We start from the raw sequence: 26,820 nt of genomic DNA on the forward strand, positions 1-26,820 counted from the left end.
ATATCTCATGATTACTATTATTAATAATTTATTGCAATAATGTAATGGTAGAACAATCGAAACTAGCATATTCTTAATTTGTCTTAAATGGAATTTTACATTTTAAATTATGAGTCATTAATCAGTCGATTCTTATATTATTTGATATAAAATATCATATTGATAAAATATACATACACATACATAAATATATATACATTTTTAGAATAATATTATTTTTCCAAAAGTAGTACGTTAAGTCCATTTTTTAAAACGTAGGAAGATTTTTTAATGTTTTTGGTAAATTATTATAAGCCTTGATTGCCATACAAAAGATATTTTTCCTTTACAATCCTAGATTATGTTTGGCACAGCCAATCTCTCCCCATGTCTACTTCACGAGATCACGAGACTAGTTCCGCAGGCTAGTTCCGAGGCAGGTATTCAACAACCGCAACCCTTCTGACTTAGGCTTAGTGAAATTTTACTAAGAAAAACACAATTTTCACCCAGAAACTTGTTCAACATATTCAGATCAAAAGCATATCATACAATTATAAAACACAAACAATAAATATAGTCATGATTACAGCTACTAGTCCCAAATTGATCCGCAAAAAATCGCCATCAAATGTAATTGCCCGTATAACGATCTTTTAAAGTAACTCCAAACGAAACAGGACTTTATTACATTGTAATAAAGTTATTAATCGCTAGCAAACAATAAAGGCACTTGTATGGTGGTATCAAACTAGCAATCATTATAACAAAGTAAACAGTGATGTGCGGTCGCTTACTATGTTAAATATATATGTTTATAAAAAGTGAATGTGGAGTGAAATGTGAGAAAAATTTTGTAAGTATTATAACATTATTGTTGTCATATGTCATTGTTTTTAAGAAATCAATTGTAATAAACAAATGTTTGCTCTCTAATTAGAAGTTATATGTTTATATACAAATTTTATTGCGTTTAGAATTTGTATAGTGCCTAGTATATAATTCGGAAATAGTTCAAAAAAGTCATTTTAAATGAATTTCTATGTGTCCGATTAAATCTATATAATGATAGTTATTATGTCGTGTGCCATACTTAGACGACCCGGTTTACATACTATGCCTTATTAATATAATACTATCTTCCAAGCATCTCATTTTACTTAAATAATGTTGAGTAATATAAAATACACAAAATTGGAACAGAATACAGAACTAAAAGATCAGAATTATTAATAGAGGAAAGAAAATTATTTAGAAGATGAATAGTTTTCCGTCCACTGTAACTTTTTTTTTCAACAACTTTAATTACTGGAACCTGGCATAGATGATGTCCATGTGCAGCCGTTATCGCCTGCTCAAATGATTTACGTCCAGTGTAAATAATAATAATATTTCTCGTTTGCATAGGTATTCATTAACTAATATTTTAAGTACAAATACGTTTGATAAACTTTATCATTAATTATAAAATGAATCGAACACACGAACATAGTGTCGAAACTTTATAGAACACTATGAATGTTAATGAGCATTATCTTAGTATTCACTAGTATTGTAGAAAATTAAGTCAACATAATATTACTTATTAGTCATAATTATTGTATAGGCTAGATTGTAGTGCACTCTCTTCCATGAGCTTTACTGTAGGGAAATTGTATAATCATTGAATAAATATAAAACTCTTTTTAAGGTCGTTTAAAAAGATTATTCACATTGTTAGAATCTCAGTGACAAGTTATGCGCTTACGTAATTATGTTATTATTTAACTGTGACTTTTAACTGTATACGTGACAAAAGAAATTCGCAAGATATTATGAAAGTAGTTTTAAATAGCTTAATTAAAAAATGAAGTAAAATGTGTCTTTAAATAATGTTATGAATGTAATAAGCGAAAATCCATATTGTATATTGATTTGATTAAACTAAAAATTACAATCATCATCATCATCAATGGTTATACAGCCCCTTGTGGGCCTTCTCAAGTATATTACGCCATCGCAATCTATTTCGTGCTTCTTGTGTCCAACTTCCAACAACTATTGCTTCTAGTTACCAAGTTTTCTCTTGCCACCAGATTGTGAGTTCAGTAAGGACTTCCGTTGTCCGCCATTTGGTGTAAATGTCTCAATCACTAGAGCCTTGTTGCATTATATAAATTGGATGTTGTTGGCGGCGATAAGGAACTTATAAAATTCTTCATTGTTTCAAATACGCCAAACACCGTCGCCGCAAACACGACGAAACTTACTAATAGTCAAACAAAAGCCATCATATCGTCTCCTCCCAATCTTCTGTTTAGTATTTGAGGGTCAATGATTCCTAAGACAAAATGCCTTGAGGTTTTAGTAGGCTTGACAGCTCAGCATGGTCATGGCAAAAACTCTCTTACCGCATTCTGTGATATTGCAGTATCACTATAGGTCAACATGACTTTCATTATGATCTTTGTTAACGAGGTTTGCATGCAACCTGTTTTTTTCTTTTCACCACCGAATGGGAAAACGGAAATGGAAAACTTTCTCATTGTTTGTAAAGGAAGGGCCAGCTTTAATAACTTAAATTATACTTCATCCATCTTATCACTTATTTAGAAGTAAATTCTTTATCGACCGTCAAATAGACATCATTAATTTAACTAATAATTGATGATTAAATTAAATAAACTCTCAAAGCGATAATTAATGAGATAGAAACCCATACAAAACTTTCCAGATTCTTCATTTTTTTAATTACCTAAATTTTGGATTGATTCTGATGATTCGGCTTAGCTACGAATTCCTCTAGGAACTTAATGGTATCTAAATCAAAACTTTATGTCAAATATTTATTCATGAACACACTTTTTAGTTAATTTTGAAGGTCTTTATACCATTTTAATCACCAAGTTTATTGTTTAGAAAACTGTTAAGAATCTGAAACCATTACACCTTTAAGTAATTAACTAAAATTAAATAAAATTTTAATTATAAATAATAAAAACAAATATATAAACAAAAAAAGGATTTGTCCTATATCAGTGTAGTTTCTCCCCATGTCTACTTCTTATTTCAACTTCTACATTCGACTTAAAAACATGTTTCTGTGCACGAATAAGGACATTTCTAAAATATAAATACAGGGAAGAGATAAAATTTTCAGCTTCTTAAACAAAGGTACGCAACTATCAAGACAATTTGCTCCACAAATTGCTCTAATGCATTTCTTTTGATAATAGGACAGATAAGAAATAATAGAAATAGAAAGAATAATTATTGATAATAAGACAAAAGCCGAATAAACATATTAATAATCTCATTATTTTAAATATCATTTTCTTATAAACCTAGTTACCAGAAAACTAATACCTGTTGCACATAACTTTCGATTCAAGATTTGCTTACATTTCTAAGTGACGGAATAACATAAATCACTTCGTATGCGGTGCAGTGTCTGGCCTAGAAACAACTCACTTTCACGGGATAACAATGGACTATTACACATTTATAGATTATGCATATTGCAGATTTGTATGAATTGCAATCTGGAATATATTCCAGTTGAAACTTCTCTTAATGTCGTGATGGGGCAGAGGGCACAGCAAGTATAAATCTCGTTCGTTCTTGAGCCTTGTTTGCCTCGCTCCAAGTATTTCCAGCCGTTTTGGCCCCATCTGCAACTGTACGACGCTAGGTTTGCTTGATCCAGCCATGCGCCTGCTTGGGGTTATGGTAGGAATTGCCTCGGAGTACATGGCCTATCCATTTCCACTTGTAGCGCATGATCTGTTGCACATTGGTGATCTTGCAGTTGAAAGATCATGCTGTTTAATAACCCATCGATAAAAGAGGGTTATTTTTAATTGAGATTAAAACCCCGAAAGGTTTAACAATTCAATTGAGTACTTTTGTTTACATTAAAAACAATGTACGGTGATTTATTATTATATTTCGGCGTTCATTCATACGTGAGCTCTGTGTAGGAAATTCATTTTAGCTATCAATCAATATTATGGCAGTGTTTTTAGTTATAAATAATAATTCGTACTTCAAAGTTGATCCTGGTTTTTGTATACATTTAGCACTATTTATTTTATTTACGGAAAAGATAATCGGTATATTATAAAAAAACTCTTTTATAAATTTGAAAAAATTGTATTGTTTATGCTTGGTTGGAGCAATCTTATGAATTTATAATGAGTAATTATTTAATGAAATTAATGTTTATTTTACCGTACTACACCTTGTCTTTAGTTTTTATAGTCTCTTACCGAGTGCTGATAGATTAATTAAAGTAAAGAGATAAAAAAAACCTTTCATTTTTTTCATTACACGAAATTGATCTCAATGTTTAATTAAAAGTGTGTATAATTGGTAATAATAATACTTTTGCCTTAACTTGTAACACGGTGTCGGTAAAATATAAGAAATTGTCCAATTAAGCAGTCCGTTATCGTAAAAAAATATTTATCAAAGTTTAAATCTTAAAGTTGGAAAGCCATACGAATAAAATGCTAAATAAATGTAAATAATAAGTAGTAAAAGACAATTTTTTACATAATATAAATTGAAATCTGTAATATTTTAGATATTTAGAAGATATATAAAGATAAGAAATATAAATAATTGTTTATAGCTGTAGTATTGTATAGACTGCGGTAAGAAGCATACAGGCCGGTCTTGTAGCTGTTTTGTTAAGTTTCGATTGTGTATCGGGTTAGATTCCCAATCAGGGAATCATTTCCGCTTCTGACGCTCCTTAATAGTCATTGCTTGGCATGACATTTTTCCTAAACAAGCTACCAGAAATAGTAATTACATGAGCGATCTTCTTGCCGATAATATGCCTGGGCCACTTATGTAGAATGTCTTCAGCGACCTGCGAGGGCGTTTGAGAAGAAAATTTATATAGATCCTTTTCATCAAATATTTACCATATCATATAAAAAGTAATAGTAATTTAATACAGTCTTTATATTTATAATTTTTATAAAAAGTTGCTGTTTATTATCAACAAAATATGAGTTAGGTTATTTTATGTTATTTTTGGAAAAACTTCATTTTTGCTATCGTTTTGTGGTTCTTTACAAAACCTATAAAAATAGAAATGAAAAAATCACGTAACTTCGAGTTTCAAATACTTTAGAGCTTTCATCTCTTGCCACAAAAGCTATTTAATATATGTTCAAAGATTAGCAAAACCCACATAATTACTTCAATCAAATTCATATAACCAAAACCAACAAATCGACTAAATATTTAGAAATGTCGTGAGTTGTTGCTTCGTGATTATATTTGAGATTTGACCTCAATCAAAAATAAGTCGTGCATTTCCCGTCCTGGATGTTCGAGCCATGTAAAACGATTTGGTATTAAGAAAGTTAAACGAAAGTGTGTACGGAATACATTAACAATATAACTAGTTGTGCCCTGCGGTTTTACTCACTGTGATTATGTCCATGAGTAATTGTAAAGTATGATAAAGAGTTCGTCAAGAAATGGACAGCAAAATTTTCAATGGAAACCCGTCCTAGATCGCTCTCGTGCTGCGCGTTCAACTAAATTGATAAAATAACTTTTAATAAGAGGAATTGTAGCTTTAAAGTTAGTGACTGTTTTGGCGGGTCTTCTTATGCCTTAGCGATTGCGATTTGATATTAATATATTGGGCATTGTAGAATTACAATGCCGAAGTCTATGAGCTGAAACGAGGAAATTCTGAATTCCATAAAACACACACTCCAATGGTCCGAAATATCATGGGACAGGCGCAAAACCAAAAGCTCTCCGTAGTCAAAATGTATTGGTGTGTTCAAATTCCAAAATTCGATTATAAAGAAAGATAGCGTGTAAACTATGTGAATTGAAATTATTTAGTTAAAGTTATATACTTGCATGTACCGGTAACAATTATTTATACTTTCAATAACAATATCCTTAGTTATTCATCATTCAGTGAAATTCAAGTTGTCGCGATCATTAAGCCGATATAAAGAACTCTTTTTACATAGTGGAAACGTTTTTACATACAACATTAATAATAACTATAAATTTACATAGGTACCTAGAGGTAAAAGTAGCATTGTTATAATTTGGTTCCATGGTGAGCCTTTATAAGCTCAACTAATATATAAACAAAACCATATAAATACGAGGTCGGCTATATTTACACTTTAACTTACATTTTTAAATAGACACTATTAAGTTATTGTCAGGTTGAAATATTATATAGTAACGCTGATACAAACTAAGCCACATTTTTCGTACCTTGATTCTAATCCTTACCCATATAAATTACTTCGCATTCCAGATATTAGTACCTGTAAATTACTTTTGATTAATAACTGACACTGACATTAATAGCATCTCGTGCTAAGGTGCCGGTCAGCGGGCTCCGACTCGCCCATAAATATCATGACGATATTTCAGGAGTTGTCTCCCAGGCCCGGCATGAGACGCCAACCCTCTAAGTTTATAATGACCCTTTTTAAGAAAGGGGAGACTTCGACACTCACCTGCTTACCTAGCTACTCGGTCACATCTGACTGACTGCGTGCCCGATATGCTAGTATGTAGGGGTTCCTTTATTAAAAAAATACTATTAAATTATTTCAATCACAAATTTAATTCTAGAGTTATTTATAATATATAAATTATTAATAATAAAAAATATAAAAACGTGTTTTTTCATTTGAAAACAATTTATTGTAATTTGTAAGATTTGGGAACCCTTTTAAGTAAAAAAAACACCTGTTAGTGTTCCCAGTTCTTCCATAACACACTGAAAAGTAAATTCCATAAAAAAATATGTATACTTTAATAATTTTTTTGTTTTTTCAACTGTTTTCAACACGCCTGAGTGCATGAGTGAGTGTACTAATGATTAGAATTGAAATGTAATAAACAACGCTCGATGTGACTGTAATGGTTTTATAATAGAGAATAAACTCGACAAAGATACCAAAGGTTCCTGTATGATGAAATGAGTGTATATATGATGAAGGGTTGCTAAATAGTTTCCAATTATATACGAAATCTACTGCGAGCAGAAGCTTTTTTAAACATTTTTTTACAGTAAATATATCGTAATTTTATAAAGTAAGATAATTGAAAAGTTGCTTCAAGAGTCGTAAAACCCTTAAAATCAGTGTTGTTGGTGGCAGCAACTGAAAGCTGAGTTGATTCCATTTAACTAAAGTAATTGTATTTTTTTATATATGAGTGGTTTAATCAAATAAACGTCTTTTTCTTCTTTAAAAGTTTTTGAAGAATGCCATACATTTACCAATACGTTATTTTTAACGAATTGGTTAACGTAATATGTACTTTTATACAGCCTAGATATAAAATATATTGAAAGTAAAACAAGCATAATATGTAATTGTTTGATTGCAGACACCGGAGGTCGTTAAGAACAGCGTGTTGAACAAATTGCTGGAGTTTCTACGGCTACCATAAGAAATCTTGTGTGTCATCGCTTTTACTTTTCCAAAAAATGACAGAACCGGAAATTGAAAAACTTAATTAATACAAGAAGCCGACTATTAAGTATGAAGAAACTTTAAAATAACAGTGATTGATATGAGAAATGGATAAACATCTATCTAAATCGAGAAGAGAAAACTCAATGTGAATTAAAACAATAAACTGACAATGTTAAGAACAACGAACTGTTACGTAATACGATTTGCACTCACACCAAATGAAGATTAACGAGCAAAAACAATGCCCATTTATAGATATGCAATTGAAAGTGTGAATTGAGCGTTAAGAATTTGCGGATGATTGCAGTGAGTATATCAAAGGTCATCTACGCATCTTGAAATGAAATGAAGAAAGAATAAAGTGAGCAATCAACCGGTGGATGGCGGGTAAGAAATAGAATCTTTTTGAACTTGTAACATGGCAAAAACCATTCTGCGTGTCTTTCATTGATAATTTCACTGTCATCGATGTTCGAACATGCCTCGTACTCTTACGATGTTTTACTACATCAAACATAGATATAATGAAATGTATTTCTATTTACATTGCATGGCTGTACTCCCCAAAATAAGAAATATTCACCAGAGGCAAAAATGTTTCTAATTCCTTCTTGTACATATTATGAAAATTTGTTTGCAAAGTGATTCATAGTTACATAAAAGGAAATATATGTTGTTTTCGTAATAAAATTTATGTAGAAACGGGGTTTGATGCTTTGAAAAGACGTTTTCTTTCGTCGATCCGTTTATTGCAGACATAATGGAATTGGATAATGCTTTGAATCACACGCATAGCTCTTTCATCATCACACTGACCAATACCCTTTATAATGATTTGTCTGAATCATTACAGAGACTAAAATCAGTATCGGCTTGCTACTTCATAATTAAGTTATTATGTCTTTGAATTCGTTCCGCCTTTTTTGCTTCCATACTTATCGTAAATAACTATCTTTCGTTCAATGACGCTTTGATACGGTTTAATTACATAGGTACTGTTATATAATGCTATCACGATTATTAAAATTATTACTTATTAAAAAATATGCTTTCGATAAATTTTCGTATAGACAAAGATTACATAATAAAATGTTTTTCACTGAATTTAAATACAATATAACATAAGAAGGTATATATATATATATATATAATTCTACTGTACGTGTGTATGTCACTGAACTCCTCTTAAGCGTACGAGTTTGGGTGACGCCATGGATCGTTTAGATTTACAAATCGGCCAATCAATCAATTTTGATGATTTTTTTTGTGTGTGTTCAAGTGGAGTCAAGAATGAAAAAAAAAATTACATTATTAGATATTTTGTACATGTGGACAGGACAATGTCTTTCGGGTTCGCAAGTATATTAATAAAGCGCTATTAATTTAACTGTTATATATTATCTTTCCTAATATTCTTGGTCCCAAAGGATTAATGATTACAAACGGGCTTAGAAATTATATATTTTGAGACGTTTTGTGACGTTTACGTAGATGTGAAAAGTGTTTTATGTGTATTCTTCCCGTTACATTATAAAATCTCAGAGTATTATCCTTATCTCATAAATCCTCTTAGCAAGAATTGCCTTGAAAATAATAAAAATAATAAGCCCTTGAATATTAGATTTTTACTGTTTTTTTTTATATCTTTGCGTGTGTAGTTGTAAGTGTAGTACATTAAATATCATATGAATATTTTACTTTACGGCAGTGATTACTACAAATGACGTTATAATACACAAAATAGTGCTTTGTATGATTGAGGCTAGAAATTTTTCCCACCATTCATACCACTCATGACGATCTCACCTTGTTTTCTGTTTATAACGATTTAATATACTGGTAGATCAAATAGTTTTAAATGTTTTTTAATTATATTTCATGCGCTTAATGAAATTATCTATTTCGATCCGTTAACGTTTCACGAATTATTTTTTCAATGCTATTTAAAATTTATCAATGAAAACAAAAGCTTCGAATACCTCTAAGTATCACTGAAAATGTTTAGAAAATGAAAAACGGCTTAATGTAGAAAGTTGCTAATACTTTTATTATTTTTCGAAGTAATGTCCGTTCCTCTCTACATATCGTCGTATTCGATGAAATCACTGAGAAAAGCAGGGGGCGCATTCTTCCTTAGGGGTCTTTTCTATGGCATTTTACGCATTTTTACGCTTTCACCGCATCTCGTTTTAAGAGCGTAAAGCGAATACCTCGAATTTTATCTGTCTGTATGGCGCATGACTTATTATCTCGATACCTGCCATGGTCAACAGTCCTCCAATGAGGAGGAGGATCCTACTTCGAGGGCGCTGCTGTCGAATTTTTTCCAAGATAACAGGCAAAGCAGTTCTAAACAGCGATTGATATACCAGTTTGCAGTAACTGTCCTTTCATCTTCTAGCACAACTGTCGTGAAATGACATTCCAGACCAAAGAATGAGGCAATCATCTTTATTCCTTGAATTCTGCATTTATCTAACATTTGGCGACACCAGTGCATGCGAAGGTGTTTCTGGTCGTCAGTTAAAGTATGGGGAATCCATCTGGTACAAAGCTTCCTGACGCCTAAATGTTCGTGTAATATTTTTTGAACTTGACTCATACCAATGCCTAGGCTTGCCCGTATCTGCTGATAGGTCACTCTCTTATCTCCCTTTATCATGCGTCGCACAGCACTGATGTTATCTTCAGTAGTCGCTGTTAACGGACGTCCCTCACGCGGATCATCATTGAGATTGCTACGTCCACGCTTAAACTCGTTAAACCAATTAGTAAATAGTGGCACGAGATGGGGCTTCATTTAGTAATGCTAATCGCAGCCTATCATAGCTTTGTTGTTGAGTAAGCCCATAACGAACGTCATAATAAATCATCGATCGAAAATTTTCTCGCGTTAGGTTCATTTTTACTGTGCAACAAGAGTTTTAGATTTGCCACCAATTCACAAAAACAAACGACAAATAATACTACATTAGGTTACCAAATACAATTGAAATTCAAAAAAGTTTTCATTAGCAATGTTTCTAACTGGCCAGTTCTAATCATTTTCAGTGTAACCCACGTATTGTCAAAAGATAGGTCTGTAACGCAAAGAGGCAGAATTAACTTTAAATCGTTTAATCTGGTTTAGATTTAAATAAAATCTCTGTCAACTAAATTTTGCTTAATGAGCATATTAAATAATGCTTTACAGTGACAAAACAAGAATAATTGTATATGTGCAAGTATGTTAGGAACTCGTAAGGGCAGCATTTCAGGCCAGCTATAATGTGTTGAAGAAGAGCAGTGTTGGCCTAGTGGCTTCAGCGTGCGACTCTCATCCCTGATGTCGTAGGTTCGATCCCCGGATGTGCACTGATGGATTTTCTTTCTATGTGCGTATTAAACATTAGCTCGAGCGGTGAAGGAAAACATCGTGGGGAAACCGGCTTGCCTTAGACCCAAAAAGTCGACGGCGTGCGTCAGGCACAGAAGGCTGATCACCTACTTGCCTATTCGATTAACAAATGATCATGAAACAGTTACAGAAATCTGAAGCCTAGACCTAAAAAGGTTGTAGCGCCATTGATTTATTTTTTATAATGTATTGAAATACTAAACACACGTACAACTATTCCTAGATATTTCATTTCATTTATTTCCAACAAAACATTTACAGTTAATTCAAATCAAAAATCTGTTGGTACACTCTCTCCATTTACTATCAATATGAACCCGATGGGACAACATTCCCACAAAGTGAGTGTACATACAAACGTTTGCCAGGACCCATATAATGTGTTTTCTTTGAATTTCCGTTCTTTTAGGAATTACTTATAGGAATAAATAGTACTAGAATAACAGCTGAAATCTATTTTGGTTGGTGGATGATTTTGGTAATAACATTCCATGGTTTCTGAAAGGCTTGCTTATACATGTACAACTTTTTTTAATTTAAACATATTATCATTGGTTATAAATTGGTTCGACGTCCTGCTGGGCAGAAGGCTATGTTTTATACTGTATAAAGTTATAGACTATTTGAATAAAAAAGGTCATAATACAATTATTTATTTTATTTTCACGTTTAAAAAGACCAACTTTTTATTTATTTTTTCATTGAAATTTTTACTTCAGCCTAGCATTTTATTCTTATAATATAAGAATAAAATGCTACATAGAAGTCCCGGGTCTATATACATGAACATAATAAACTCAAGAACTACCAACAGTTTCAGGGTTGAAAGAAAACAATTTTTTAACCGGATTAAAGCTTTTTGTATTATAAACTTATAATAATTTTACATAATTTTAAATTTAAATTTTTCCGACGTTTCGCGTGCTTTACAGCGTGGTCACCGTGACCACGCACGCTGTAAAACTTATTTTACATAAATTTAAATTTATGTAAAATAATTATAAGTTTATAATAATACAAATAGCTTTAGTCCGGTAAAAAAATTGTTTTCTTTCAATGTGTGAAAGCTATGTTGACCAAAGACAATACTAGTTTTACTAGTTTTAGGGTTTTTACCAATGGTTAGTGTGGTACCTGCGGAATGTTTGGAGAAATTTTGAAATATAGCGTAGTTGTAGATATCATAAAGAACCTTATCAAAATATACGAAAACGCAGACGAAGCTGCGAGGAAGCCAGTCGTGGTATATTATATAAGACTATTGGCCGATTTGTGATGCTTTATCAACAAAATTCAATATTATTGAACCATGAAGCCCTTAAATAAACAAGAAAACAAAAGATATAAATAGCCACAAAGAAAGTGATGAAAGTGAAATCATTATGTCATTGTTATTTATAATTTCATACAGTTGTTGTTCTTTTAAATTAATTTAAGACATTTTATTCATATAAAACATACATATACGTATTCTAAGGCACATGTAAAATCAGTTTTGACACTGGCTATTGTCGCAAGAGACAGGTGTGTCCGTACCAATTGTCTCTAAGTTTAGCTCTCATAACCCCGATGAAAACAGCAGTACGTATAAAGGTTCGATAGCTTCATGTACTTATTTTTCAGTGTTTCAACTTGCCTAACTTTTAATAATGATAATTTTGTTATAAAAGAACATACATAATAAATATTTTGGCAACCGATTTGAGAACTCGTGGTCTCGAGTCAAACATGGTAACCGCTAATGAACCGTCAAAAGTAAATAGACAAAAAAAGGTGAAGTTCCTATTAAATGATTGCCCTCCGATTCAAAACTTGCGCAAATTTTAGTGGAATCGGCTCCAAGTGAATTTCTTTCCAAAGGCATTCATTCTGCAACACAAAAAAGCCTACTCCTCCATCAAGGGGCTCCAACGTACCCAATAGCACGTGTGTGCATGAGCTGCTGGAACTGCCTATCTGGTTGTCCCGTAGGCTCGATTGTCTATATCCTATATTACATCATTTTCGGAACACATCCTTCTTTGTTTCCCAAACATGTGTAGGCAAAAAAAGTATTCATTTGCCTAATTTTTTAGCAATTTAACCTATTTATCATTACAATCGGCCCCATGTTTACGTTTTACGGGACTTAAAAACCAAAAATAATGGTTGCATGTAACATGTATTTTCTCTCAATAGACCATGAAATTGTCACCGGCTCACGGTTAGTACGAAAGCGAGGCAAATCGAGTCACAGATTACGTCTACTGATCTAATCTGTACGGTTGTAATTATGATGATAAATTATTGATTATTTTAATAGACCCAAATAAAATTACTAGGAATCCAGTCGTTGTTAACGTTATAAAAACGAGGCATTGTTTTTTTTTTTGGTTGGAATCCGAGTTGGTGTAGCACTATAATGGTGATGATTTTTTGGAACTGATTGCAAATTATACATGTCCAGTCCCTCGGCTCATGTTTCTGCAGCCAGACATGACATTTAAATAAAAATGGTTTAACGAATATATACCGAAATTAATTACAATATACTCGTTTCATTGTTCAGCGAGAGACCACACTGAAATACCACTAAATAATTTATATTGCACCGATTGAACCTAGGAAGATTTTAATAATCCAAGTACTTGTCACTAAGTCACACTGTTTCTTAAATTTAATAGCCAAAATTTATAGTCGTAATGCTAAACTTAATATAATTTAACTTTCAACTCTTACAATATAAGGAACAACTGAAGAGAAGAAATACATTTCTAGATACTCTATAAATAGTATGTCAGAAAAAATTAAAATTTTCACAAAAAAATAATATTCACTAAAATTTAGTAAAAATCTACGAATATCAACGCCATGTCCATTAGAAACTTAAAGAATAGTGAAGCGCCAACTAGCACAACACTTGGTAAGACACTTCATAGAAGCATTTTCTGTGCGCGTAAAAAAAAACGAAATAATCATAATGAAACAAGAACACAAAAAGTAATAAAATATTTTTAAAACCAAATAATCAAATTTAAGATCGAAGTAAATTAAAAAAATTGTACAACACTGGCACTTTGAACAAATTATTATTTGCTCAGAGCGCCATCTCTACTTCGGTATCAACACTAATGTGAAATTGAACACCAGCTGAAGACAAGCATTGTCATAGTTCGTTTAACTATCACAAGATGTCGTAATAATATTCAAAAATGTACTTTTGTGCGTATTTTAATCTTTAATTAATTAAACATATTTTTTACTACAGTTACTCAAAAAGTGGCGTATTGCAGGGACGTATAGTGTTTGGGATGTGGGCTATTACACACTCGTGCTTTTTCTTTATCTTTTCCGCACTCGCGCGTTCTCTTTGCCAACTGTCAAAACAATATCTATTAAAAAGAAAAAAACCAACTACGAAGTTTTTACTCCAAAATATTCATAAAAGTTGTTATGATTCATGCAAATACTCTAAAAAGAAGCTACTAATTTGTTTCAATATCAGATTTAATGAATTGATTCAATGAGTTAGGTTAGGTTTCATTTCATTTCATTTCATATCAATAAAAAAAATATACTGTACTTGGCTGTATGTGTTCCCTTTGCGTACCCCGAATGGGAGAAGAAAAAAAAACATCTGCTTATGCATTATTTTATTTGGATTAACACCAACAGAACTCTGTATAATTGCACAAAATGCTTCGGAGACATATCTAGGTGAGTGAGTTTAGAGAATTTAGAGAGATAGTTTTATTAAATTCCTTAATTTTTTCGCAACTGTATTAAAAATAGTTGTTCAGTACACGTGCGGAACTGTCATTGCAACTTGTTCCGACTGTCAACCCTCACCTTCGCCTGGGCCTCGGCTGGTGTAGACAATTGTCAGAACTCTTTGCAATGACAGGCTTTCCGCACTTGTAATGAAATATATTGCAGTTATTACTATACAATATATATTTGCCGACTAATATAAGCGTAATATTTGTTAATCACATCACATCGTATTCATGAAAATTTAAGAATTTGCCTGGTAAATTATATTTTTATATGCATATTTTGTCATTGACCTTACTTTCCGAAAATTTTCTTATAAAATCTCTTGTTTATATAACTTGATTGTATTTTTAGCCAAAATTTGGCCATTCAAAAATGTAAATAGATTATGTTGAAACATTCATTCTTCATTCGTCCGTTCTTGATGTCGAATGTTAAAGAAGGCTGGTGGAGTGGAGTCCTCTGACCTAAAGGGAAGATCCACGACTAGTTTAGTCTAACTCGCTGGCCCAACGGTTCCAGTGGCTAAAAACGTATCGTAATCGTACACGTAATCGTCCTAATTCGTAGCGATGATTTCTAGGTCTTGAAAGGTCTAAAGATTGGTGCAACTTACTAATATGCTTAGCTACGGTGTCCACTCTGAATCTGAGACTTAATGTCAGATTAGTTAAGAACTGATTTATGTAGGGCACCATTGTACTTCTTATATGTTCTTACATAGCAGTACATGACTGTTATAATAACTTTACCTCATAATTTTCGTGATCCTTATAAAATGTATGATTTTTTTGTGTAATAAGTGTTACCTACAGGCTGTATAACTAAATGATGTTCGATAAACAAAGTTAACCAAGTTACCTTAAACAAAGTTACCTTAAGTCTAGCTAAGTATGCGTTATACAAGAAGTAGTACAACATACCGTTGGTAAATGTTCGTTGGACGATCAGTTTGTCTGTAGGCTCAGTTGTTGACGCGTGTGTGTTGTGAACGATTTTAACGGTGAGTAACGGGATCTTCTCCTATGGGAATATTCGCTATTTTATTATATTTATGTAGGCGATTATAACTTGAGAATTTTCAACTATTAGTTTTTTATTAAAATTTAGTAATAATATAATTAATACATCATTTTATGTATATCCTGATAATTAATGACAAAGGCATGATTGATATATAATCCAAATAAAATTCTTTACTTTTTGGGTTGGTTCTTTACTTTACGTTAAATATTGTATAATTAACCAAAAAATATTATTTTTACCTTTAATATTTAATTTAGATCTTCTATCTGAAATCATAACATCTATTCAATCTATTAAATTATAAAATAATAGAAATATTACTGCAACTTAGGTGTAACTAGAAAATATATAATTATAACTTATAGTATCGTATAAAAATAATTACATTAAAATATATTTATACACTTCTATTTCGCTACATTAAGAAAGTGATAATTATATATAATAATTAATAAACAATAATGTAACAACCATATTACAATAATAAACGGGTATATTATTACGAAGTTGATTAAGAAAAGCTGAATTTTTATTACATTAAAAAAAACATATATAATCTATAATCTACCGCTATGTGCGCATAACGAGCAAACATCTGGTAATAAAAAACTCGGTCATTACAAATGATAAGTAAATCATATATATTTATCATAGTTATAAGATGCCGAGAAATATTTACAACTTAAAATAGGTTTAAAGTTTCTAAAAATGTAGTAAGATGTAAATGCAAAGCTATATCCTATTATTATTGCTTGATTATTTTACAAGTTTCTTGAAAGATACATTACATCAAATCATATACATCTTGGTAACTACCAAAAAAATATAATACAAATTTCGTAAAATTATAAACAAACAATTTGAATTTTGAATAAGGAAGGCGTATTTTTTCTTATATCGGTTTCCTTTATCTTAAATTAGGTTATACTCAATACAATATTAATAAAACGCAGGTGAAAGTATTAATTCCGATGTCCATCGGTGCAGTATTTCCCGATAGTTCGAGAAATTAAGGTCACTTTCGCTCCGTAACTGATATTCAATGTTACTTTGGATCATATGATATGGTCTATATTATAACGTGTATAATTGAGGTGGATTTAACAATTTCAACTGTGCATTACAAATTTGAATTACCATTGGCTAAAGTGGATAAAAAATTTATAATTTGTATTGTTATTTTAATTCATTATAGGTCAAGAGTCTCCATAGTCACATAATTCATTTTAATATCTGATTATTATTCTTTATTTATATCATCGATTGCTATCATTAAATTGAGCATAGATACGGACCACATATTCAATATTTTGCTTCAGGCCTTTGACATCTGTTTGACGTTGACTATAAAACATTGACTTAACGAAGATATTTTTTTTCAGAAAGTTTCTTTGTGTTTGATATGAAACCCAGCTTAGATGCTTGTTAATAATCATAATAATTACAATCTAATGGCACTATTTTAAGTGAAGTAATATTTCGTCTCTCTTTGAAAAGTTTTTACTCTAAAGAAAAGAAACAAATTAACATTTTAGTTAAAAGTTATACAATTAGACTCATTTAGGAGCTGGGTGAATCTAGTTTTTTTTCGTGACAAGTGCAAGTCAAATCAAAACAACAAACAGAAATATTTGTTGTTTTGATTTGTTTAAACTCAGCGTGTTAAGTTAGGGTACATATTATTCCTTTTCAGGGAATTTAGTTTTTCTCCGAGTATATAGTTGGTTCCGTTTAAATTTGGTGTTTTAATTTTGTTATATTCTTTTTATTAACTTTTACTATAAGAAAGAAATTATAAACCTCAATACAAACTCGTGCTAAATTCCTGTATCGTTCGCTCGTCACGCTTAACGGGACTATTGCCTGACCTTTGATTTTAAAACAATAGAACAACAATTGTATAGACTCGATTTCGAGTTTGAAGAGAGCATTTGTCATAGATTTCATGTGTTAAAGCCCCCTTGAATATAATCTAAGATATTAATCGGACTCTTTAAATTAATTATTACATATAAGGTTCTATAACAACGTTTTTAGTTTTGCCTTGCCTTTATTTACTCATTAACACCTCGCAAGTTTACAGAGATATAGTACAATTAAAATAATTAAAAATAAGAGGGCGACTGTTGGCCTTTTATCCAGGAAATCAATATGATAAAATAAACTAGATGAATGTAAGAAGTGCATGACAACAGACATCTTATAGTTATTTAGACAAAACTAATGGAATAAAGCAAAGCAATTAAATATATATAAAGAGTGAAAATAATTAAAAAAGGAGAAGTAAAAGAGAAAAGATTGACATGAATTACAATAATTTCAGATCAGTCATCTAAAATAAAAGGCAAGGTACCTTTATAGTGTGGGAGAGCATTTAGACCATGATGTTTGATAACATTTATTATTAACTGTGATTATTATGACATGATAATTGACACATTTGCATGCCTATTTTATTTGACTGTGCAGTGATTTTTATAATTAATCACAATGAAAGTACCACTTTCTTTGCAATTAAACCATACATTATTATTATTAATAAATATATATACCAGACCTACATATTGCATACGGAACTTAGGGATAATGTAGCACAACAATCATAGAATACAAATCTATTCCATTAGTTCTGACTTTATTTGTTTCAGAGAAATCATTAATTGCTAAGAGTAATGATTACTTAATTAAACTGCTAAGAGTTTAATTAAATGGCCTGACTTATTGTCGCTTTAACCCCTACTTCATACAAAACAAGGTAAACCCAACTCTTTCAAATTCCTTGGTATAATACAAACTATTTAGCTTCAGATCATAAAACATATTACCAGCAAATAGATATATTTAATGTATCTTAAAATATCTGGTATCCTTTATTAGAATGGCTTTGTTATTTCTCTTATTTATTTAAAATAGGAACCATGAGGTATTTTATAAGTTTCTTCAATCATTTTTATTTGAGACATGCTGGTTTCGTATCGATGTTTACCTTCAAGGTACGAACCTGTAGAAAAATGCGCACACGCAGAAATTCCATTGGTGCACAGCAGGTGCCGAACCTTCGGGATCAGAATCACATGAAAATTACAAATTATTCCCCAGTGACAAATTTAACAAAGAGACCGTGAGAACATAAAGTTATTAAGAGTTTAGTAGCTGACTTTTATTCGAGAAAACTAGATGTAATTTAAATAAAATATTTTACTTTTATAAGAATAAAAAAGGACACGTTGAAACAGAACTACTTTAATATATTGACGGAAGATTAAAAATAAAAGAAATATGGAATGCTTAATTCTCTTCAACATTGACTAGGAAGTTGAAAGGGAAGAAATAACTATGATGACAAATTATATAAATATTTTTGGGAATATAACTGTTGAGACGTAAAATCCTGAATCCTGGTTTCTATCGGTGAAAAATAATTAAGCCAATGTTGGAAGGCTTTACTGCTCATGTTCTATGTATGAAAATATATCAGTGAGATGCAAAAATATGACTTGAGATACTTAATATAAAGATATATTTTTATATAAAAAATTAATAATACAAATGTATTGTAATTAACATTTAATATAATATCTAGCAGTAGGTACTCATAATTCTCAAATGCTCAAATTAAATGTATATCGGACTTATAAACATTAGATATAGGAAGTTTACGTTATTTCAATTTAGTCATTTTTGGCACTTTTCTGTCTTACTCTTAAGGAATAGACGTTGGTATAGACATATATGTACTTTAATTTGCTGGTGCTATATATATTTCATGGGATGCCGAACCATCTGGTGGCTGCAAAACAAAACTGTTACATTTTCATTTATTTTAAAGACGCTGAACTATCCGTCCGGATAAATCCTTTAGGTACAGTTTTGGGGTGTGTCATTAACTGGAACATTGCTTTTATCAGAGCCATGTTTATTTTCTGCTCTCGTTCGTACCTGGATGCCATGGGGCGTCCACGGTCCAGTGACACACCAACAGCATGGCCAGCGATGTTTGTTTAGTGTTGCACTGGCCCGAAGTTAAATAATCAAGAAAATATGTTTATTTATATTATAAGTGTATCTTATAACAACATAATTAGGCCAGAAAATATAGATGGAACCATATATGGATAAAAAGATTCATGAAACATGTCTTATAACAGTCATTATATAACAATAACGGTCACAGCCGAGCGATGGCAACGTTTAATGGTAACTTGTGGTAAATTGTAGTTCTTCGAGGAAATAATGCAGCTGTCACTTAGCTATACGTTGCGTTAAAATTATATGGTTGTTTGTTAAGTCTAGCGCGTAGCGGAAGTTGCGACAAAATGAAAATTTTGTAGAACATAAATATTAAATGAAACATGCTGACTGAAAACTGTAAATAAGATTTTTTTATTGGATTTGGATGTTTTTAAATTAAATTAAATTTTTATAGTATTAGACCGAAGATGATATTCGAATTTTAGTTTAATATCTTCTATTTTGGTGCCTCTCCATTACTGGAGGTTTGCTGTCAGTCTCGCGAGACGTGAATTGTCCTGTGTCAGATTCAACATCAGCAGACGCAATAACTCCATAACTTTGCAAAGCAATGATTGTTCCTTCTTCTAATTGAAGGAAATGGTAGTGGTCATAGCGGAACACGTGACAATTATTTTACACACATTAATACCAAGTTGTTTAGGATATAACGTATTCGCTGCGTCAACGTTTGTGTTTTGTTCGCACGAATAAACCAATATTAAAATTGACATAAAACATCACCCCGTATACGATGTTGGAAAACCTGTATGTGATGGAGTGGAAACAAGAACGCATTCCGATACACGCAGCTCTGTTATGTGATTAACATAATACTCTGGCCTGCGGGACCGATAGGTTAACTTATAGTTTTATCAACGGAGAAAGAGTCGTTGATTCTTAGGTTTTTGAGCATATGTACTCACCCTAATTATATAGTCTTAAATATATACATATATATAATTTAACCGGAGTCTTATGAGGTTGTCTGATTGATATTATTAAATACTACTGGCGTTTTAAGTTTAATGTTCTTGAGAATGTATATGAAATTTTTCCAAACCCTATTATTCCTATGTGGAGGGTTCCCAGTCATTCTGACTTTTCTAATTTAACGTGATCATTATTTAACAATATGAAACCATATACTTTTTAGTTCAGCTGCGTTATTTACAAAAAAAAGTAGAACTTTAATGAGATCCATTTTGTTAGTAAACCTAACAGTGACTCTAACAATACCGATAGATAGAAAACAACTCTGGTGGAGTTGTTTTTTGTTTATAACTTTAAAAATATCATGTCATATGACAAAAACATATGATTCTATCTCTAGTAAGTCATTAAAATTTAAATCAAACTTCTTTTGCGGAGTTAAACAGGAATATATTACATTATTTACGTAAGAACAACTATAGTAGTTTTCAGCAATTCTTGCGAAAATGTGTTCATGATGATTGTTGTCTAATTAGTGTCTACTATTGTACTGAAATAACACCACCTATCACCATGAATATGCACCACAAACTACTTAAAGAAAAATAAAAGGAAAAACCGTTTAAATGTGACCACTTAGAAGAAATCTCTTTTAAATGATGGGTGAATATTCAAATTCGAATACCAAATTACCGTTGAGGAAAAGTAAAGTAGGCTAATGAGGCTTCTTTTTATTGTGTGACATCCTTATTTGAACTCTGTTCTTGGCCTTAACAAAGAAACTTTCGAAAGGTTAATTGTATCAGATACCATAGGGGCTGTTCACAGAATTGTATGCTACAAATACTCAGCTGTTAGTGTATAGCTCGGAGGAGGTTTGATTACTTCAAAAAAATGGTTTCGTGTCCGTATGATAAACAGCATAATGACCGAAAGGGATGCCACATGCCATAGCTGTTAAATTATTATAATACATTCTATATGACCAAAGTTTCATAATCAAAGGGCATGTATTTAATTATATTATTTTATAAAACCGTGGACAACCGGGAAGCTTACTCGAAATAAATGGCGCGACTGGAAGAAGCGTTGTCGGCCTTCATGTTCAATTGTAAATTGTATGAAGGAAATAATTTATCAAATATTCAAACAAATACTATTTATTTTATATTAAAATTAAATTTATTTACAATCATTCATTCACCATATTTATAAAAAGTATATAACGCTGAAGCACAATGATGTAAGTTAAGATCAGTCCGCTTTTTTGTTTTCTTCGTTACTAGCGGTTTCTTTGTTACAGTTAAGAATATTTATATAGATTATCGAACGGTTCCGACGTTCTATTAGCTATCGCATAGTAAATAATAAATTATTACATGAGCTTTATTGAATTTTTTACATTGTTTAATGAAACTTTGATATCTTTAACTCCAACACTCAAATATACAGTATTTACAATTTTCTTAACCTATAATAATAATTATAAAAAATGAATAAATAGAAAATTAAAACAAATTTAAAAAGTTTGGTTTCTGTGTCAGTTTTTCTTTAACGCTGGCAGCATTGCTTCGCTGTATTTCGATACTTATTCGTTGAGCGAGGAAATCACCAGCTCTGGGGTCACTGGTACTATCTACCAGGCGCCAACATAAATTTTTAATTAGCGCTTTTGAACTTGATCCCCACGGCAAAAATCTCTACTTACACGAAAGTTTGTTACGAAGGTAACAAAATTAAAGTCGAAGGACACTTTTATATTTCACTCGCTCTGCGTTCGCGCCAACTCTTTTGCTTGTCCGAGAGAGGTGAGACGGACAAGTAGCATCCCATACGAAAGCCCGTCCCATCCTTCAAGGGATAAGCACCCCATCTGGCCCATTGTCTAGCAGTGCCTGTTGGTTCCAACATGGCTTTAACATTGACGGAGGCAAGTCTAATTCAATTAAAATAAAAAAAATATCTTATTAAAATAATCTAAACAACGAAGTCAATTGCAATAAATTTTACCGATATTCAAATGTATGGATTATAATCCGTCGTTTAATGCGTATACAATTATAGCTAACAAAGGAACCTAATTACCGTTTGTAATGAAGAATTCAAAATAACTCCAAAATATAAGTATTGAGGTCCATAAGGATTTAAAGTAACGGAAAAGTAAACGGGTTGCAATCTAGGTCAGTAATGCGGTGTTTACCAAGTTCTGTGTCATGGCCGAGAGGGCATTCACCTATAATGACGTCGCGCTAATTGACATTAACTTTATAGAAAATAAGTAATATCATTTATATTTCACCTGCAAAGAATCGAGAAGAAATATATATTTTAATTATTATTATAAGTCTAGTAAAATGTTTTATAAGTAACGTACAACTATTAAACAAAAGAAATTTGAATGAACTCTTAATTAAATATCTTAAAAATAATTATTAAAATAATCATAAGCATGTCTGTCTATATTATTTAGACTTATCATAAAATATTTTTTGTAATTTTAAACGGGGCAGGAGGCTCACCTGATGTTAAGTGATACCGCCGCCCAAAGACACTCACATTGTCCGAAGGCTCGCAAGTGCATTGCCAACCTTATAAGAATTGGTACAATCTTTTCTTGAAGGACCCTAAGTCACCACAATAAGAAACCACTAACTGAAGTGAGGAGCTGGTTCCACATGGTGGTGGTGTGCGGAAAAACCTTTAGAAACGCTCAGTTATTGAAGGACGGACGTCGAGGTGATACGGATAGTATTTTGTATTCTTTCTTGACGTCCGATGATGAAACCCAGCTGCTGGTATTATTCCGAACCACTCCTCTGAACACTCTCCATGGTAAATGCGGTAGAAGATCCAGAGATTTCCCCATTTCGGCAACAGTGCCTTGGCGAAGGATGTGCATAGCTTTACCCTTGACCACTATCTACTACTCTATCTCTCTATCTACACTATCTACTCACTACTATCACCAAAATAATGAGCCTTATATCCTTTCCTCTTAGAGGACGAAAAAAACCATACATGTTTCTATGTTGAGAGTATGTGTAACCACCAACCATCAACAGAAAATTACCCTTGGGGTCGGTATTTACAATTGCACTGCCTTGTGCATCGCAAACAGTTATATAAAATACTAGATAGTATATTTAGATAGCGGTAGTATTTTATAGAGTTTGTACCGTACTTTAGAATAACTACATACTAATGAAAACCGCATCAAATTCCGTCTAAAAGTCTAACCGTACAGTATACAAATATTTCCTCTTGAAAATATTATTATAGACAAAACTTTTTCATATTATTTCACATTATTTATTAATTTCTTGGTAATAGTAAAATGAGAAAACGTATTGAAATACAAAAACAGAGGAATTTATTATTGCACGTAGAAAAATATGCAGATAAAATACAAAGTTATCGTGACAAAGAAAGTACGTGAATCAGTGGGAATTTCTTTGTAAGAAAATATAACCACAGGAATGTGTGTGTTAAAACTGAGAGTTCGAAAATTAGCACCTGCTTATTTTTTGTTGTTTGTTTTACAGATTTATAAACACAAGTCAAGTAGATTTTTATTACAGTATTTTAAAAATTAAATTATTATAAAGGATCATCATTTGGATTAAGTCTTGACTCCGAGCTAAGCGTTTTTATTTCTACCTTGGATCTCTGGGTGTCATTAAACTGTGGAACTAGTGTATTTATAATTTACATAAAAATTAATATGCCAATATGAGACCAAAAGAAATTTAATTTTTTTCTCAAGTGTGGTTTATATAGATAAATGTATAAAGGAGGTGTTTTCCCATATTTACATTTTTCATTAGGAATCTCACAGCTTGTTATTTTATTAACACGTAACGGTAAAGGTATTTGTACGAAAGCAGGTTTTTGATGGTTATTCCGGTTTTCTTCTTATTATCAACAGTTCATTCTCGAGTTCACCACTGTTGGATGTGAAATGCATATACTTTTTGTAACAATAAGACATCAAACTAAAGCTTTGAAGCCCAACTATTCGTACAAAATAATTAAATTCGTTTTACGTTGCAAGGCCTTAACAGATTAATATGTTTCGAAATTATAATAATTTTGAAGACTTGATACTACGTCTTATCATTATTATATGTATTTATGTAATGTAAGTGGAATCAAAACATCGACTTATATTTTTTTTCTTTGTTCCAGGTATTGCGCGGTGTCAACAATGACGCGACGAAAAAGTGATTTTAAGAGAACTTTAGTTTTAGTTGTATTTCTGTGTCCGTTTGTGTTTTCGCGACCTCAAGAATCATTAACCACTTCAATTAGTTATGCTGAGACGACAGAGTCACCGTTAAGGTATAGATTTAGGGTTGATAGTTCTAGATCATTAGATAGGGTACATAAATCAGGTAATTTTTACAATACGAGTTTTTTACAGTACATAGCATCTTTTCTTATAGATCAATTTCCAGGGGGTAACCAAACCAATAGAATAAATAGATTATTACGTAAGTCATTTAAAACAGAACAAAATCCCACCACTCCAAGAAAAATTAAACCAGTAATTAAAAAAGTTATAACAAAATGGACTGATAATGTAAAAGATGATAATTTAGAGTTTTCTCGAGAAGATGAAGATATTAAGTCGGATAGCATATTCCACAATTATTATACAAGTACAGAAATTAATAATGATATAAATACACGCATATCAGATAAACGATACTCACAAAATAACTATCCTCATTCGCAATACTCTGAAGAAACCCATATTTATTCTAGTAACTTTCAAGTTATTGATAAGCATCCATACGCTTCTCCAACTCGACCATCATTTATATATAGTAAACCCACACCTACTCCTATTATAACAAATGTCGGCTATCCACCATCGTGGCATGATCGCTTTCACAATACAAAAAAACCAAGCACTGTAAAACCTATAAAGTATACTAAACCCCCTTACAATAGTTACCCAAATTATCCCAATATCTTTGAAGTTACAACTTTTCCTCCAACCACAGGTTACACGGATAGAATAGTGATAAGACCTGAAGAATATGCTGCAATTTCTGATGACTGTCCAACAATATTCCTTACACTTAACAACACTTTCCAGGGCCAGGGCAAAGAAGCTTGTCCTGATTTAAATATCGCTGTTAATACAAACGTTGTGAACAAGAACGTTGTTGTAGAATCAGAAGAAGATACTGATAGCACATTAACTGATATATTTGGATTACCAGATGGTAACTCTGAAAGTGAAGAATCTTCAAATAATTATTCTGACGAAAACGAAGAAGATGAAAGTGCTGCTATTGAGAGTCTAGAGTTATCGAATTATAATGCAGCTAATGATGCTATACAAGCAGAATCTGCTGAATCTGCAAACTTTGCACAACAGAGTTCTCCTGTATCTGCGTTATCTCGTCCAACAAAAGATGACGAAGACGATGTATTTGGTTTGTCTTCTATAATAAGTTTCTTTCGCCCTGCAATAAGTGCTTTCAGTTGGCTAGCTTCAATCAATCCTCTTAGTTTTCCTGCTCTTTCCTTTATACTGACCCCTGTACTTCTTTTAGTTGCTAGTACTTATGGGGTTGCTGCGTTATTCGCTCCATGGGTGTTAACTTATGCGAGAAAAGCTCCAGATATAGGCTTCTATGCCCCTCAAAGCCGGTGGATTGATAATTATGAGACGTGGAACTCAAACGCTGCTTATAATAACTGGAAGCAACGTCGTATACTTTCTAGATCCAAAAATCTAAATATACAAAGTAATGTAACTCGTAATAGACAGACTTGGTTTAGTAAACTTAAACAATGGATGACTACTGTTACAGAAATACTAAATAATAGGAAACAAAGTGTTAAAAGGAAAAAAAGAAACATTATAACCTACTACAAAAAATAATGACAACAATTAGGAGTTAGAAATAGGACAATAATATAAAATATTTTTTAAAAAAATAATAAATTACGATACCCGTTTAGTTTTTCTAAAGAATATAATTATTTTCATTAAAAAAGTGACTGACGGCAATCGTAATAAAAAATACTCGTTTTATTGTTAAATGTTGTTACCGTTACTTTTAGTACTTTCTTTATGTACATATTATTTAACCTTTAAATTTAATTATTAGAAATTATCTTGTCTATAAGATATTCGTAAATCTTCAAAACATATTGTGTGATTATAATTAATTTATTTATAATTAATTATAATTAATTTATTCAGTATTAGATTTAAGATATATTTTATTATTTATATATTTATAC

At 31.5% G+C, this 26,820-nt stretch overlaps 1 protein-coding gene across 1 annotated transcript; it reads left to right on the forward strand.

Moving 5' to 3' along the window:
• Positions 1–765: 765 nt before the first annotated feature.
• Positions 766–26,522, forward strand: LOC123714707. The gene is made up of 3 exons (XM_045669105.1): positions 766–835; positions 7,351–7,826; positions 24,745–26,522. The coding sequence occupies exon 3, from the start codon at positions 24,764–24,766 to the stop codon at positions 26,453–26,455; it is 1,692 nt and encodes a 563-aa protein (XP_045525061.1). The 5' UTR covers positions 766–835; positions 7,351–7,826; positions 24,745–24,763; the 3' UTR covers positions 26,456–26,522.
• Positions 26,523–26,820: the final 298 nt, after the last annotated feature.

Source organism: Pieris brassicae, chromosome 9 (assembly GCF_905147105.1).
Source record: "Pieris brassicae chromosome 9, ilPieBrab1.1, whole genome shotgun sequence".
Classification (NCBI taxonomy): domain Eukaryota; kingdom Metazoa; phylum Arthropoda; class Insecta; order Lepidoptera; family Pieridae; genus Pieris; species Pieris brassicae.